We start from the raw sequence: 16,543 nt of genomic DNA, 5'->3' as shown, positions 1-16,543 counted from the left end.
AGTTTTTTAGTATATTTCATTTAAAAATTCAGTTTAAACATATGTATCAAATATTTAATAAATGTATTTAAAACCTTAATATATAAAGCTTAAACTAGCTTGTAATCAATTAAAAGAACCCTATTATTAGCTTAGAAATGCTAACAATAATTTTTTATAACATAAATGCTAGCAATATTGTACTCTGACAATTTTTGTTAAAATTTTTTATTATTGACTAATTTACTTTGCTTATAAATTCCAATCCATATTAAAGTAGGTCAGAAAGTGTGTGTTAGTGATTTCCTGGTTGGTATTGCTATTAGCACTATTACTTTTACTAATGACACAACCTATGTGAGTGCATTTTGCTCATATTTCAAAACTATATCCTGAAAAATTGCACAATAGAATCATATTTTCATGTTTTCATTTGGGGGTGAAAAAAATACACCACAAAAGTATGTTTTCATTGCACAAGTGCATAAGAAATTGTGTTTCCATTGTGTATTTTTCACCCCCCCCCCCCCCCCCTCTCCCTACATGGTTTAATTTTTCATCATCCCCAGATAACACAACAGAATCATGATTTTATTTTGTTAATCAATGAAATAAAAGTATGATTTCATTATGTTATTCATCTGATAACACAATAAAAATGCACTTTTGTTTTGTTGTTTTTCAAAACAACAAAATAACACAACGAAAGTATAATTTTGTTGTGTTTTAGGATGAAAACTACAACAAAATCATAATTCTATTATGGTGTTTTCCAAAAAAAATGTCAATGGAATTACGATTTCATTGTGATTCTTAATCCAAAATACAACAAAATCGTACTTTCATTATGTATTAAAAAATGAAAATAAAAATGCAAGGGAAGGAGGTGGTGAGAAGAACGGGGGAAGAGGGAAGGAGAAGGGGTGAGAAAAATGTGTAGAGGGACACTTTTGTCTATTCCCACTACTCTTCAAAAAGTGGCTATAGAAATATCAACTCTCGTGATTCCCTCAACCTCAATTACAAAGATGGGCCTGAACCCAATCCTTGTGAGTGACAGCCCAGCCCACGAGTGTCTTTTCTTCTCTCTTATTTGTTTGTTTGTGTTTAAAAATGCCGTATCAGTGAAATACTAACCAACGCGTCTATACTATTTGCATCTCATAAAACACAGAGCTGAGAAAGGAAGAAAAAAAGCGTTTGTGAGTGTGAGAGAGTCATAACAATGGTTGTGGAAGATGCCCAAAAATCAGCCATCACGGAGGACCAAAACCCTAGCAGGGTCGCCAACGACAACAACGACGACGAAGATCTCGAAGAGGGGGAGATCCCCGACGACGGTGACGACGGCGCCTCCGCCACATCAAAGCCTCCGTCCGCCCTCGTCCGCAACCCCCACCCTCTCGAGAATTCCTGGACCTTCTGGTTCGACAACCCTTCCGCCAAGTCCAAACAAGCTGCATGGGGCAGCTCCATCCGACCCATCTACACTTTCGCCACCGTCGAAGAGTTTTGGAGGTCAAGCTTCGATCTTTTCCCTTCCTTTTCCCCCAATTTTCCCTCTTCTGGGTCTTAACCTAATTGCTTCTTTCTTGATTATTGGAAGTTCTGACCCTTGTTTTTTTGTTTTAAAATTTGTTCAGCATTTACAATAACATTCACCACCCGAGCAAGTTGGGTGTGGGGGCGGACTTTCATTGCTTCAAGCACAAGATTGAGCCCAAGTGGGAGGATCCTATCTGCGCTAATGGGGGAAAGTGGACTATGACCTTCCAAAGGGGAAAATCTGATACCAGTTGGTTATATACGGTATCGTTTTACATTAACACCTGCTTTTGATGCAAAAGAATTCAATTATCTGTGGAGTTTTATTTATCAATTTAATTAGAATGCACTAATGTTGTCACATATTGTTGATTTTTAATGATTACTTTTAAAGTCATGTCTGAATTTGTTGATAGTGTATAAAAAATTATAGTAATAGGGCATGGAAGTTGGACTCTGTTAGTTAATTGGAAGATTTAGTAAGATGATAAATCCTATAGGATGTTTGTGTGAGTGCATATAGATACTCATTTCTTTGTCTAGTTTAACTTATGAATGCAAGGTTTTAAAAATTGATCCGTTTTTTAGTGTCTGAAACTGCAATTGTGGCCACTAGTGAATTGGATTGTGTAGGAAAGTTATCATCATATCCTATATGATGTTTGTGTGAGAAAAATTTACACAAGTGCATATGATTAAATTCATTCTATCAAGCTAATAATACTATTTTTTTTCTCTTTTTTGTCCCTTCAAGTTGTTGGCAATGATTGGAGAACAGTTTGATCACGGAGATGAAATATGCGGAGCTGTTGTGAATGTCAGAAGTAGGCAGGAAAAAATTGCTATTTGGACTAAGAACGCTTCAAATGAAGCTGCTCAGGTAACATTCCTATTTATTCAGTTAGTTTTGGTTTGTTTCTTTTTTTCCCTTTGTTTACTATTGTGCTGCAGGTGGGAGGGAGTGAGGGAGATTTATCTAGCCTCTTCAATAATGTTGTGAGAAATATTGAGGAATGTGTACTAGGCATACCCCATCTAGTTTGCTCTTAAACCTGCCAAAATTGTCTTTCTGTGGTTACACTGAATAATAACATTAAGACAACTCCATTATATGTTATATTTTGTACTCAACTCATGATAAATCTTGCTGTAGTTGTACTCTAAAGATGTGTTTGGGTGATCAACATGAGGAATATCTAAACTATTCTTCTCGCAGGTGAGCATTGGAAAGCAGTGGAAGGAGTTTCTTGATTACAATGACACAATTGGCTTTATATTTCATGTGAGCAGAATTACTATCTGTGTGCTTATGCATTTGTATAATAATGGTTTATCTTGAGTCGGGCTAACTTTTGGTTTGTTTTTGTGTGTTGCTATATATCTTCAGGAGGATGCAAAGAAGCTTGACAGAGGTGCTAAAAATAAATACGTTGTATGAAGTTTATAGCGTTCTTAACTGGAAGCAAATGAAGGAATGCAGTACATTCCTTGAATGAAGTCGCATTTTGATGCCTGGTCTTTCCTCTCCTACATGTAGCTGAGCTTCTTAGCCCTTTTGACCTCATCTTATTAGTACTTTCATATTCGATGTGGACGGAGAATATTTCATACTGAGATGTTTCATCAATAATATAGAGTGATTTAGCTAATTGCTTCTACCATTCGATTGAAAAAAAAAAACTTTCGTCGTATCATCTGATATTGCTAATCCAATATTTCACCGTTAAATCCAATGACTGCAAAGTACCGGGTTGTGATCATGGCAAACTTGCTGAGTCAAATTAAACAAGCTAACACAGCCACCTCTCATGTAGAAAGACTGGAGTACCCAAAAAACATAGCACTTGATAACTGACCGCCTCTCGATAATAAAAAAAGTCATCATAATTTGTTGCCAACACTGCCACATCAGTTACTGAAATCTTTGTCAAATCATAATTTTTGTATCAAGTAGTACACTAGAAAAAAGGGGACCAAGATAGGAATGTTATGATAATTTATTGCATGTGAACGCGTACACGATGTATGCCTTGCGCTGGACATCAGTTTCATCTGGACTGCCATGCCATACTCTCATAAGGCTATTGACTGAATTGGATATAGAGAGTCCTCGATCACAAGTTTCTTATTCTTATACGCAAATGAGATCGAAAAGATGTTTATTGTTTTCCATTTGAAGGTGAACATTTGTGTCAATCATGATATTTCACAGGCTTCTCCCTCTCCATACTAAAGCCAAGTTCTATCTTATGTGTGAAGCTTGTAGTCATAAAATATATAAATTATCACTAATTTTAATCCATGTAGGAGTTTGTATGTTCCACCACATGTGACATGTCTATAATATACAAATAAATAAATACAAGTTAAAAGTACACGGAACCTCTAACGTTGATTCTCTTTCTCAACTCTCCCTACAATAGTTCACTGCTCGAAGCACTCGCTTGTACCTACTCAAGTAACACTAACATGTGGTATAAACAAAATATTTTGGTAACTAAATAAAAAAAATTCCTGTTTTTTGAGACATTTATATTAACCTATTTACATCGAGACAAAGACACATCACGTCTATTAAAGAGTTTTCTACGTTTGCTCGAAGGAATGCTATAATATTGTAAAACAAAATTGCAAGCGTGTAGTTACCTAATTCCCAGACAAGAGGTAATTAAGGCAGATATAGTCAAAAGACTAGATTCCAAACAATATGTGCATTTACAATAATTGTCTGTTTCCCTGTCTAAAAGGATATAAACAGTTAGCGCTGGCAGAACTGCATGAAGGTGTATTCAGTTAAAAATTTCCCCTTCTTCAAAGCCTCCGTTCAAAACCTCCTCATCTTCATCTGCGGTAAAGTCTTCCTTGATAAATAAACCAAGCCGCTCCAATGGGTTCTCAAACTGAGGTTTATCCAATGTCTCCAATGCAACTTTGTAGCCATTTCTACAGCCCACGGCTTTATAAGATAGCGTGCATCCACTCAAACTTTCAAGTTCTTTAATAATCTCCACATTATGTTCTATATCAACGGTTCTTTTCATCTACAAAAGACATCAAATTAAAAACTCATTTTAATAACTATACAAAAAGTTACAGAAAACACATGACTTAGGAATCAAACCTTTTCTATAGCTGCTCGAGCAGCTTCTCTTTCCTTTTCTCTCCGCTGCCTTGACTCTTCCTCGGCCCTCATTCTAGCAGCAGCTTCAGCAATTTTAATTTGGGCTTCGATCCTAGCTCTTTCTGTAAAGCAAGCAGCATATCATGAACAAGGGTTGCCAATCAATAAATTACACAAAGCACCTTTGTATTTAGAAATTAATAAGTTACACATAGAGAACATTCGGAAAACAGAACAGAGACAAATAAAGTTACTGATGAGCATTCAAAATTCAAAACAAGTACATAAATATGCTTCTACCAAAGAGTTTCTACAAAGTCCCAAGTAATAAATACTAATATACTATATTCACCTTCACGCTGAATCCTTTCCAACCTCTCCTTTTCCTGCTGCATTTTTTGAGGATTACCTTTATCACCCTAATAAACAGAGCAATGATAATTAGGAAACCACAATGCATTCAAAAGTACCCTTAATGCAAATCAAGACACCCTTCAAATAAATAAGGCTTACATGATCAAGAAGGGTCTTTTGCTGTGCTTTCAAAATGGTATCTGCAAAGCGGCTTTTAAGCATAGCAGCACGAAGAGCCTTTTTAGGAGAAAGCTGGACAGGCAAAACAGGTGTGCTCCATACTAAAACAACAAACAACATAGAAATTAAAGTCATTAAAATCCACATACAAGAGGTACCAGCAGCTAACTGAAGCATAATAGGCAGAGAGAAGCTGACCTTCCCCAGAAGAGGCATCAGTAGTAGGAGTTACATGCTGAGAACTAGGACAAACATGTTCACTGTCCAAAGAACTTACAGCCCCTTTGCATAATATCAACATCAAATATACAAAATCAGCATGAGAGCCAGAGGTAGAACAAAACTTATCATCACAAGTCTAAACTCTTCTCACCATCAGAATCAGGATCAGATTTCTTCTCAATAGGTGAAGTACATTTAGTCGGGCAATTCTGGAAGTAGACATATAGTTTCTTAGATTTGTAGGCTACAGCTAATTTGGCTAGTGACATTTGATAATACTATGGTTAATACCTGTCTCAAAGAATCAGCACCACGTGTAATTACATCCCCTCCTTCAGATCCTTCAGATGATATATCTAAATCAGGGCACAGATACAAGTCAATAAAGAAACAAATGGCACATCAGACAAGCAACCATAAGATTGTCTAACTACCTGATGACACCTGTATTGAATTGCTAGGAATTACACAATGGCATGTGGTATCCCCACAAATTCTACACTTGGATGTGACAAAGCATACTGAAGAACATGCCTTTAGAGAGCCAGCAGGCTGTTCCACATCATGATTACCTTTGTTGCCTATAGAATACACAGTTATTAGCTCCTTTAAGAGCCAAAAACCTGCACAGTACTCTTAATGCATTCATACCTTTGTGCATGTCTTTCTCAATCAACTTGCAAGGAATCTGTGATAATTTAGATGGCTCCACCTACAAGTGAAACATTGCCAATATAATGACATTTTTTTTAAAAATACACCAGAAAACAAAATAAACATGTGGCCATACTATGGTGCAACAGAGAAGAAAGTAGGTAGATACCAATTTTATTTCATCAATTCCAGTAATTATATTGTATTCTTTAGTATTACAATAAGACTTTTCTCCCTCACATACAACAACACTTACTCTAGCATCTTTTGTTGCCAATGATCTAATCTTGGGCATTCCTTTGTGTTCAGATACTTGTGTCTTTTTGGGCAAGGAATCTCTATGCCGGGACAGCATGTCAAGACTTTTTCTCCCAGTTTCCTTAATTGTTTCAGATTCGCTTTTATCATGCTCATCTTCACACTTCCATTTCCGACCTAAGTCTTTCCATTTTCTGTCAAATATTTTGCTGAGTTCCTTTGCCATCAAATGAACATCATTACTGGGAGGATTATATTTCATAGCATTTGAGAAGGTCAGTCTGACATCAGCTGCAAACTCCTCAGTGCCAGAATAAATATTTTTCTCCAGCTTAGATTTAATTGTGCCCAAATCCATTGGATGAGATATGATTGTAAAATAATCTGGAATACTCAACGCTATAGGGTCCACTGGCTTACTAAACACCCAACTATATGTGTGAGACATTAGACTCTTAAGTATTGTAGCACACTGCATCGACCCTTTCCGATCAATCCTCTGCCTTTTCTCCTTTTGGCCCTCAATACTTGTGGGTGGTCCCCTCTTGTTGGAATTCAGTGCAGAGGATTTTCCATTCAAATTAAAGCTCCTGTTTTCGTCAGTGTGAGACACTTTCTGTCCAAATTCATATTTTGGCCCAGACTCAACCTCCATTCTTTTGGTTGAAAACTTGATCTTCAATTTTGTACTCGGCACTATAGTTTCAGTGGCAATCATGGTGATGAAATAAAACAGGGAGTGCAGGGGCACTCTCTAAATCTCCAATCCCACAAAAACCCAGAAAACTCCAACTCCTTTGAGACAAAGGAGTCCCTCAAGCAAGCAATGTTTCCATGTGAAGACAAATCACCTGGATACCACAACAAAAATAAATAAATAAAAGTTGCCTGCAATCTCAGCACAAATAACATACGTATTTCGATACCATCAGGAAAAAAAAAACACTGCATACAAATATAAGATAAAAATTCCTTACCATTGAAATTAAAGTCTGTTAATTGATAAACTACAAATACAAATAGATCATGCACACTATACGATATTGAAAGTGAAAAAACTGTCACGGTAAATTAAACATTCCCCCAAAACCAGAATTTAATTGAATTGCACCCAGACTACTGTAATTCACCAAAAAGAGAAGAGAAAACCAACAAAGAAATCCCAACGCGAATAATAACCGACGCCATTCACATCGAACAGTTATCATACAAATATAACGAGCTGCGAAACACGAAACATACTATCCGGCTCTTCAAATCAACACAGAGAGCAAAAGACTTCGCCGCAAAAACAACACAAAGCAAAGCGTGGAATTTCAGCATTAAAATCGAGTTAGGGTTTGGAAACGAACGAACCTGAATTGCAGCAGAGAGAGAGAGGGAGGGCTAGGAAGCCCCTCTCGCAGATCGAGCCGAGTCTAAGGAACGAAGACGAGTTGCGCTGCCAAAGCCACAATGTGTGTGAGAGTATCAGTGTGGTTTCTAGGGTTTTTACTTATCGACGCGTCATCTTGACTTTTTGTTTTTATTTTTTTATAGATACGGCTTTTTTTGTTTTATTTCTTGGGCTCTACTTCACGTTTATTTATTTAAGGGCGAAAATATAGTTATTGTTGTGATTGTGATAGGATGAATGAGAGTCCAAATATCTAGGTCTGATATGATTTAATGAGATTAGATTAGATTACCCTAAAAAATTATATTAGATGTGTAAAATATCTGATAATAATTAATGATTAATGAGATCTGGAATTACGGCTACTTGGGCTTGCTGCGGCCCGTTTGAAATTCTGAATAAGATATGCGCTATCTTTATAGGCTTTTGCATTTATGGCCATGTTACGAAATTGAAATGTTATTCACCACTGGGTCTCGGGTTAATCACGTAAAATCCAATATAGATTTTTAATAAATTGGACATTTACTCCTCATTGATTCTCATTTTGCGTAAAAATTCTTTAAATCAGCAGTAATTATATGTATTTCAAGCGGAATTAACCTTCAGTGACTTAAAAAACACTTATAATCTCTAATTCAAAACAAAAAAATATTCTTATATACAAAAAATAACAAAAGCATTTATCTAAAAATTTATCTAATATTTTAGTAGATACCAACATGTATTTATTTGATATTTTAGAGGCACCTACATGTATTTATAAAAGAGTAGTAGAAACTAAGTTCAGCCAATTGACTGATTCAAGTACCACAACTTGTACCAATCTTCTTCGAGTTGTTGGTGATCGTTAAAATCACCATTAACAACTTAAAAAACAATTTTACTCACTAAAACAATGGTTCATTTAAATCATTTGAAATTGAAACAAATGGCAATGAGATGTAAATACAAATGCTTGTGACAATCATCCCATTTAGTTTTTGCTTTCTAAGCTCAACCTTCCACTAGGTTTTTCATTAGTCATCTTTGTTATGTGGTCTTTTTATCTTTTTCAATAGTTAACCTACTTGTGTTTGTATTGCAATGCATGAAGATGTTCTTGAATAACTTTAAATGGAGACAAATTGAACATGTGTTCCTGTAACTAGATTGAATCTAGGGTTTAGCATGCCTAGTCCATAATGATTCAACTAAGACACATGTAATATGCGTTCTCAACTTTGTCTTAGGGGTTCTTATTCACAGGTTTCCCCCTAATGCCTAGTAACAATTATCCTCGCCTTTAACTCCCCCATTAATTGTTATCATGGGCATCATGTAACAACATACCCTGGATAATCATTACGGCTTCAAAGGGAAATGGGAGGTTGCACAAATGGTGTAACACTAATTGGAGTGACAATGATCGACATCCAATAGATAATGGAATTAAAGGTAGAAGTCATTGGCCAGTTTGAAAGGATACATAATCCTCCAATCTTAAGTGTGTGAGCATGACGAGTCTTAAGGCCTAATCGGTTGGCGGAAAGCTAGGAAGGGTACAAAACCACAAAGAAATGTGTTATGTGAATTAGAAAATAGAATAAGCAAAATGATTGAGTAATAGCATTGTTGCTTAGTACTTTTGTTTTGTATCTTTGGTTTCTTCTAGTGTAACTAATTCTTTGTCATTGATTATGGTGCCAAATACATGATTTTCTTCCTACGTTTCTTTTGTGAAAGATAGGTCTTGAAACGTCGCCACTTTGTCCATGAGATCAAGCATTGATTTCAAATCTTCTTTGATAATCTTATGCCTATCACTTAGAAGCTTGGCACCTCAACTCTCCACATTTGAGAGATATGATACCACATCAACATTTTAATTGGTAATGCAAACCCATTTGATGTTACCACACATCATAAAAACTCAAAGAACATGAAAAGGAGTGACATAGAAACACTTCATTTTATTGATTAATAAAGATGATTATACAAGAGAGTTACATGTCTTTACAATAGTGTATTAAAAGTTATTTATATTCAATTGACCAACTAACTAATAATATGGATGTTCATAAACCGATCCAATGCAATATGGACTAGCCAATCCAAAAAATCAATAACCAAATAAATTAAAAAAACAAAACATATCAAAAATTGAAAAATCAAATTTTTTTTATTGGATTGGATCAAATTCCTAATTTGAATTTAAAATTCAATTTAATCCTATTTGCGAACACCCCTAACATATAACATGATATTTCTGCATGAGTTATACCTTTATGATATATATACTTCCTTCGATCTTGATTATCAACAAAAAAAAAACATACTTTACACTTATTAAGAAAAATAGTCAATTAAATTCATTACATCGTACCATTTCCAATTAAAAATAATAAAATTTTTCTAAATTATCATTCACTGCAACTTGATATCAAATATAAAAAAGTTATTCAACTTAATAAATAAAGATTATTTTAAAGTTAATCTAAATAAATATATAATTGAGATTTGTTGAGAAAAAAATAAAGAAATTTTTATCACTTATATTCGGAAAAATTACTTACATTTAATGAGGTTGCTAAATCATTTAATGAATCTCTCATTTATATCACATATTAATTATAATTATCTTTTGAGAGTATTTATTTGATGTTGAAAGAAGAATTAATACTCACTCAAAAACTGAAGTAGGAAGTCATACCTTAAACCATCATTATCTAAACTCTAAGCAAATAATATTAACCATGAAAACAACATTAGAATGCATGTTTGTCACAAACATTTTTAAAAATAAGCCAACGGTTGGGTTAAGTTCATTCCCAATATTAATTTAGATTTATAGTACGTAGGAGTATAAAGACAAAAAATATAGAGGCTGGCTGGCAATCTTTTCTGCGAGGTAAATTTAAATTTAAGTTTTAGTTATCTTCTAATGATCTAGTAATAAGATAGTAGTATTACAATATCAAAATATATAACGTATATATTTCCTCTAAATATGCTTGAATTCAACATCAAAAAAGAATGATGACTTGATTCCTAAGAGTCCATGTCTAACATGCAAGGTAACAAATAACTAGAAAGAGTCACCCCTGCCCCTACACGAGACAAATACAAGCCTCCAACTCCAAGTATGACAAAATGAAACAATGTGGTGGACTATCACTGGCCATTGAAAGTATATAAACCATATCACAATGTAAAGGCCCGAAAGCCAAATCCATTGACTCTAATGACTTTATATATGTGTAATGTGTCACAATCATTTTCTTCCCTAACTTTTTAAAATGACTTTTACACTACTTTCCAATCTACCTTCCCAATAATACCAAGTAGCCCGAGCCATTAGTACACTTTTTCCCGCACGAAACTTCCTCTCTTTCTATCTATATAGCGTCTTAATTTGCTGCTATCGTGTTATGCATGTGTTTTAATTGCTGTGAAGAGGGAAGGAATAGTCCAAATGGATAATGCCAAAGAATTATTCCAATGATTTTTAGGCGTTCGTTGATGGGTCTTTTTCTGCACTTTCTATATTAGAGATTCACAAAATTAGTGTAAGCTGTGGAGAGTATTGAACTTGTCTTTTATTGGAAGGATAATGACATTATATTTTTTATAAAGCCAGAGCAATCCGCAATTCCTATTTTCCACATAGTTCAGAATCTAATTTCACTCTTAGGATACCTTTGTGACACTTTGAATGACTTAAATTAATAGATTGTTACTGATAGAGAATGGAAGTTTTGTATGACTCGTTCACGTTTATTAAAAGAAAAACAAATTTAAATTTCGTTCATTTTTTAAACTTTTGTAAAATAAGTTTCATTTATTAATTTTTTTATTTAATATCATGATATGATATTGATACAAAATATTCATTAATTTTACTAAAGACTAATCTTCAATAAAAAACTTAACCTAGTGCTTTTGCTTGGATTTTTTCTAAGAATCACGTTTTTACATACAACTCGAATCTAAAATCTTATTTAAGAAGATAAATCTATAATTACTTGAATCAATTTGTGTTTTAATTAGATTAACTTTTTGAATTCTGATACTTATTAAAACGTCCGTTTAAATATAAGAATAATGTTTTTTTTTACTGCAAATATAAGAATAATGTTAGTAATATGTAAATTTAAGCAAATGTATCATCCATGTATTATCTATATAAGCTAAATATATAGAATCACTGCTAATTAATGCTGAATTATTTATTTGCCAACATTTGCCCCCAAAATATCCAACAAGTAAAATTATCAATCATATATAAACGTAATAATAATCAATGATTTAAAGAAAATATCTGAAAAATGATTTATCAACATGAAGAAACGTTGTCTTCGTTGCAATATTGGCTACCTAATTATTATGTGGTAAATATTGCTTGAACCGTGACCCACGTCATCGTCTTCGATTCAAACTCTGGAATTGTACGTCAATCACAATTTTAGCAAAAGAAAAATTCAAGGGGGAAAAAGTCTGAATCACATTTATTTCAGTGCCAAAAATCAATGTGTCAAACCACGTCGTAATAGCAAGAAAACAAATAAATAAGGGAATGACAGTCGGATCGTACAGTATATGCATGCCAAGTAAATATGCCTGCACTCATGAATAGAAATTAAAAACTAGTTATGAAGTTATGAGAAATTTTATTTATATAATTTTTTACTAAATAGAAAATTATAAAATATAGTGAGAAATGAAAAAAAAATCACCAAAAAAAATGTATATTTACCTTTAAAATTACAAATGTAATATATTTTTTGAAATTACTTGTAGAGGATAAGCCAATTTCGTGAAAGTCTATTTTGATTTTGTGTAATTAGAATCTGATACTTGTAAACTCAAGAGTGAGGAATTGGTTTCTGAATTATTTGATTAAAAAATATAAATTGTTATCATTTGTACTAATTATTGTCAATAGAAGGTGTTATTTTTAAACTGTTGTAAAAGTATAAAAAACGTAGTTTGATTCTATAAAACCACAATAAACTTTTAATCCTAGGTTAATTTTTTATTTAAAAATATATTACCTTGGTCATGTTAAAAGCAAAATGTACCATCTTTGTAAAAAGCCCATAATTTAAAATGAAATAGAAAAAATATATTTATATATTATTTGTGAAGTTTTTTTATATTATTATTCAATCAAATAATTAACACTTTAAATATAACTTTGGAAGTATTTATCGAAAAAGTTAATAGTTTTTAATGATATATGATAATTTAAAATCGGTTGACAATATTTTTTTTACTATTAATATAAATTATTTTTGCACTATCAATATATAATAATCTGAATATAACGTTTTTTTTTCATTATTGTATTAATAACTACAACCAATCGAATATGGCAAATCGGTCCATCAGTACGTTCAGACATAATCATACATTGAATGATGAAGTGCTAATATAAGTCCATCATAATTTGATGAGAATCCACAAGTATGTGATTTGCTATGATAGATAAACTGGTTTAGTACGTAGTCGTAATAATTAATACATATAAGCAATCCAGTTGTTAGGTGCAATCAACCAAACTTATCAATATTATAAGAGTTAAGAATGCACAACACGGGGAAAAACTATTTTCGATGCCGGCTAGTTTACACATGTGACGACGGTTATTAATTGTGGTAGTAAACAACACAATAAAAAAAATTACTTTTTATGATAGTTTCATAAAAAATCGTCTTATAAATAAGATGATTTTTAGTTAAAAATCATCTTAAAATGATAAACTTTTTAAGACAGTTTTTCAAAAAATCATCATAAAATATCTTTTTTTAAAACAAAATAGTTAAAAATTCTAAGACAATTTTTTCAAATGAAAGACATCATATGATTACAAACATGAGTTATTATTTTTTATTTGAGGTGGTCTAATTTTTGAGCTACTTGAGAATTTTTTATTTGAATATCTCATTAGAATGATAAAATAATAGAATAATTTATTGACTGTCAAATTTTTACTTGCCAATTGAATTACCCTCCATGTGTACATAGATATTGAATATTGATTAATTATAGTTGAATCATTAATATATGGGGAGACAACAAAATTGGCTATTTTTTCTTCTTGTATTTTTTCACAAGGACAATTGAGAGAGGTCAAACCTATATTACAATTAAGACAAATTCTACCGTGCAAAAGTGAAATAACTTTTCCACGGTACGAAAGTTATCTTACTCTATTGAAATTTTTTAATTTTAAATCTAATGTTCCAAATTTTTTTTCCTTTTTTTATTTTTTCTCTTCTGTCCGGATTTTGTCCCTTGAAAACCTTTCTCTTTATCAATCTAACTTCCCCTCAAAGGCCCACCCACGTCAACAACACTGCGTCATTACCACTGCCACTGTCACCAAGAGCCTACCACAGTGGCCACCGATGAAACCACCATCTTCACCACAAGTTGCCACCACTGCTAATCACACTCTTTCACCGCAATCACCTGGCAACAACAACACAATCTCTGCGAACAACAAACCCTCCACTACAAAACTACAACAAACTAGACAAATAATAACCATTGTTTGTTGTGATATTCAAATTAGAATTTCTTCAACATAGTGAAAGAGAGCCTTGAGTTTTTGAAGTTGAATATCACACATTTCTCAAGTCTCGATTAGGGACAAAAACTAAGATCCCTAACATGTCTGCACACCATAATGATTCATGCGTTTTTTATCCGACTTGTGGCTCTTTGTGTTGTTGGGTTTTTTATCCTGCTCCAAAATTTTGTATATTTTAATTTTTTTCTTTGGCGATAAACTAATGAAGAGCTTGGTGAAGAGTGTGATTCCAATGGCGACGAAGTACATGGGGATGGTGGCGATGTCGAGGAAGGAGAGGGATTAGAGAACCGTGACGATGAACCAGTCCTTGGTCTTCGAGTGTCTTTCTCTTCTCCAATTCCAACGCTCTTCTCTTCAGTGTTTCCGACGAGCAAAATGGCGGGATAGCGGAGGAGGTAAGGGGTTTGAGGTAGATGAAAGAAAAGACAGAAAATAGGGGGCAAAATAGGGGACAAAATCGGTAAAGAGAAGAAAATAAATAAAATAAAATATGAAAAAAGTAAGAACCCTTAATTTTAAAATAAGTTATCTAATTATTTAAATTTTCACTTTTTCCACAAGTAGAATCCATCTATAATGAATACCTCATGTTTTAGCAAATTTAATTGAAAATACTCACTCACACCCCTTACCTTTAATTTGTGAAGCTATATAGTGCTTTAAAATAATGAAGGATTCACTTGACGATAGACCAGACTCATCGTATGCATCAACAAAACAAAAAGAATATGCACATTAGTTATATATTTTTACACTAGTTAAAAAAAAATTAAAAAAATTATTAGAAATCATATGAAGTGCATCTAAAAATTATAAGAAGGTATATTTTTTCACATCTAAATAAAATACTCCTTTTTTTTTCTTTCTGAAATCATGGGCTAAACACTTAGAGGAAAAATAAATACTCCTTCTCTTGCTTCTTTAATTAGTGACTTTAAGACAATTGTTTGCATTTATATGTTTCATAATATATATTTTTAATTATATTACCAATACGGAATATTTATCACTTAATTTCGTTTTTGGTATATCTCTTCCACTCAATTTTAATGTTTATTTTATGTAAACACATTATAAAATGATATATAAATCTATAAGATAAAAAAAAAAATTATACTTACCATATATTCCTTCTGTTAGGAGGAGATGCCTCATATATGACACTCAAAAATTAATTAAGGGTAAATAATTACTTTTGTTTCTCAATATGTAATTCATTGACAAATGCGTTCCTAAAAGATGAAAATACCAAAAATTTAGTCCTTAAGAGTGTAAAAAGTACGACAAACATGTCTTGTTGTTAACTTCTATCCGTCACCGTTAGTAAAATAGCTTACGTGACACAAAAAGACAAATTTGTTACTGAAATTATTGTTGTCAATGTGGATTGTCAGTATATAGATATATTTGTCATAATATTCTTTTTTTGACTTTTCGTCTTCCTACCCCACTAACAAATGCGTCCCTGAAAGATGAAAATGCAAATTTTAGTCATTGAAAGTATAAAAAGTGCGACAAATATATTATAGACATTAATAATAGATTGTGACTTATTATTATTATTATTACTATTATTATTATTATGTGTTTATAATTTACTGTTCTTGTTCGTTTAGTACTTATGTAATATATTTTTAAATTTTCTTTTAATATATATATTTTTATTATTTTTTATTTCCTTATCAAACCTTAATCTTTACTGTTAAAAAAACTTTATCTTATATCTTATAATTTTATCAAATTTTTACTAAATTTTTCAATTTTAATCTTTAAAATTATTTCATATCACAATTTCAACTTAAGTGCCATCATATTTAAATTGAAAATAATATGTCGAGAGTTTTGAATAGAAAAAACGCAATCAGCTACGAGACAAAATTTATTTATTTTAAAAAAAGAATTTAATCAACTATTTTTTTTAAAAAAAATCTCACAAAATTTAAACTAGATAAGGCTAAAGTGAAATTAAAAGTATTTTTCCCTAATCAATAATATATATATATATATATATATATATATATATATATATATATATATATATATATATATATATACCTCTAATATAAAACTCTTACGTGTTTCCATTCGAAACAATACTTATTATACATAATATGAAAAACAGTTAGTAACAAATAAAAAATCCAAGTAAATTTAAATAAAAAATATAATAATGCTTAAATTAATACAGAGGTTAATTTTAAAACAAAAAAAAAACTAATATAGAGATTTATTCTTTGTCTTTGGTAGGTAGAGTGTA

The 16,543-nt window shown here is 32.1% G+C and overlaps 3 protein-coding genes across 3 annotated transcripts in view; 1 reads left to right on the top strand and 2 right to left on the bottom strand.

Moving 5' to 3' along the window:
• Positions 1-1,097: 1,097 nt before the first annotated feature.
• LOC100793288 (eukaryotic translation initiation factor 4E-1) lies at positions 1,098-3,173 on the top strand. Its single transcript, XM_003546012.5, has 5 exons — positions 1,098-1,497; positions 1,623-1,788; positions 2,279-2,404; positions 2,741-2,806; positions 2,912-3,173. The coding sequence occupies exons 1-5, from the start codon at positions 1,205-1,207 to the stop codon at positions 2,960-2,962; spliced, it is 702 nt and encodes a 233-aa protein (XP_003546060.1). The 5' UTR covers positions 1,098-1,204; the 3' UTR covers positions 2,963-3,173.
• A 1,031-nt stretch (positions 3,174-4,204) lies between these two features.
• On the bottom strand, positions 4,205-7,826 carry LOC100800689 (transcription factor GTE12). Its single transcript, XM_003547142.5, has 11 exons — positions 7,670-7,826; positions 6,312-7,164; positions 6,053-6,113; positions 5,836-5,982; positions 5,693-5,757; positions 5,553-5,610; positions 5,378-5,461; positions 5,159-5,280; positions 4,998-5,064; positions 4,646-4,767; positions 4,205-4,565 (listed from the first exon to the last, which is right to left on the bottom strand). The coding sequence occupies exons 2-11, from the start codon at positions 7,029-7,031 to the stop codon at positions 4,314-4,316; spliced, it is 1,698 nt and encodes a 565-aa protein (XP_003547190.1). The 5' UTR covers positions 7,032-7,164; positions 7,670-7,826; the 3' UTR covers positions 4,205-4,313.
• Positions 7,827-15,619: 7,793 nt separating this feature from the next.
• LOC100792762 (uncharacterized) overlaps positions 15,620-16,543 on the bottom strand; it is a 5,323-nt gene continuing 4,399 nt past the window's right edge. Inside the window, exon 2 of the mRNA XM_003546011.5 lies at positions 15,620-15,751. Coding sequence (XP_003546059.2) covers positions 15,737-15,751 — 15 coding nt within the window. The 3' untranslated portion in view covers positions 15,620-15,736. The remainder of the gene's footprint in view (positions 15,752-16,543) is intronic.

Source organism: Glycine max, chromosome 15 (assembly GCF_000004515.6).
Source record: "Glycine max cultivar Williams 82 chromosome 15, Glycine_max_v4.0, whole genome shotgun sequence".
Lineage (NCBI taxonomy): Eukaryota > Viridiplantae > Streptophyta > Magnoliopsida > Fabales > Fabaceae > Glycine > Glycine max.
The sequence above is the reverse complement of the archived record's forward strand: the minus strand, read 5'-3'. Positions and strand labels throughout refer to the sequence as shown.

Bases quoted from the DNA above. Each gene is read 5' to 3' on its own strand.
- LOC100793288 (XM_003546012.5), top strand. From the start codon at position 1,205: ATGGTTGTGGAAGATGCCCAAAAATCAGCCATCACGGAGGACCAAAAC. The intron at 1,498-1,622 runs GTCAAGCTTCGA...AAATTTGTTCAG, and splicing joins ACCGTCGAAGAGTTTTGGAG to CATTTACAATAACATTCACC. The intron at 1,789-2,278 runs GTATCGTTTTAC...TGTCCCTTCAAG, and splicing joins ATACCAGTTGGTTATATACG to TTGTTGGCAATGATTGGAGA.
- LOC100800689 (XM_003547142.5), bottom strand. From the start codon at position 7,031: ATGATTGCCACTGAAACTATAGTGCCGAGTACAAAATTGAAGATCAAG. The intron at 5,065-5,158 runs GTAAGCCTTATT...TCTGTTTATTAG, and splicing joins AAAAGACCCTTCTTGATCAT to GGTGATAAAGGTAATCCTCA. The intron at 4,566-4,645 runs GTTTGATTCCTA...TGTCTTTTGTAG, and splicing joins CTCGAGCAGCTATAGAAAAG to ATGAAAAGAACCGTTGATAT.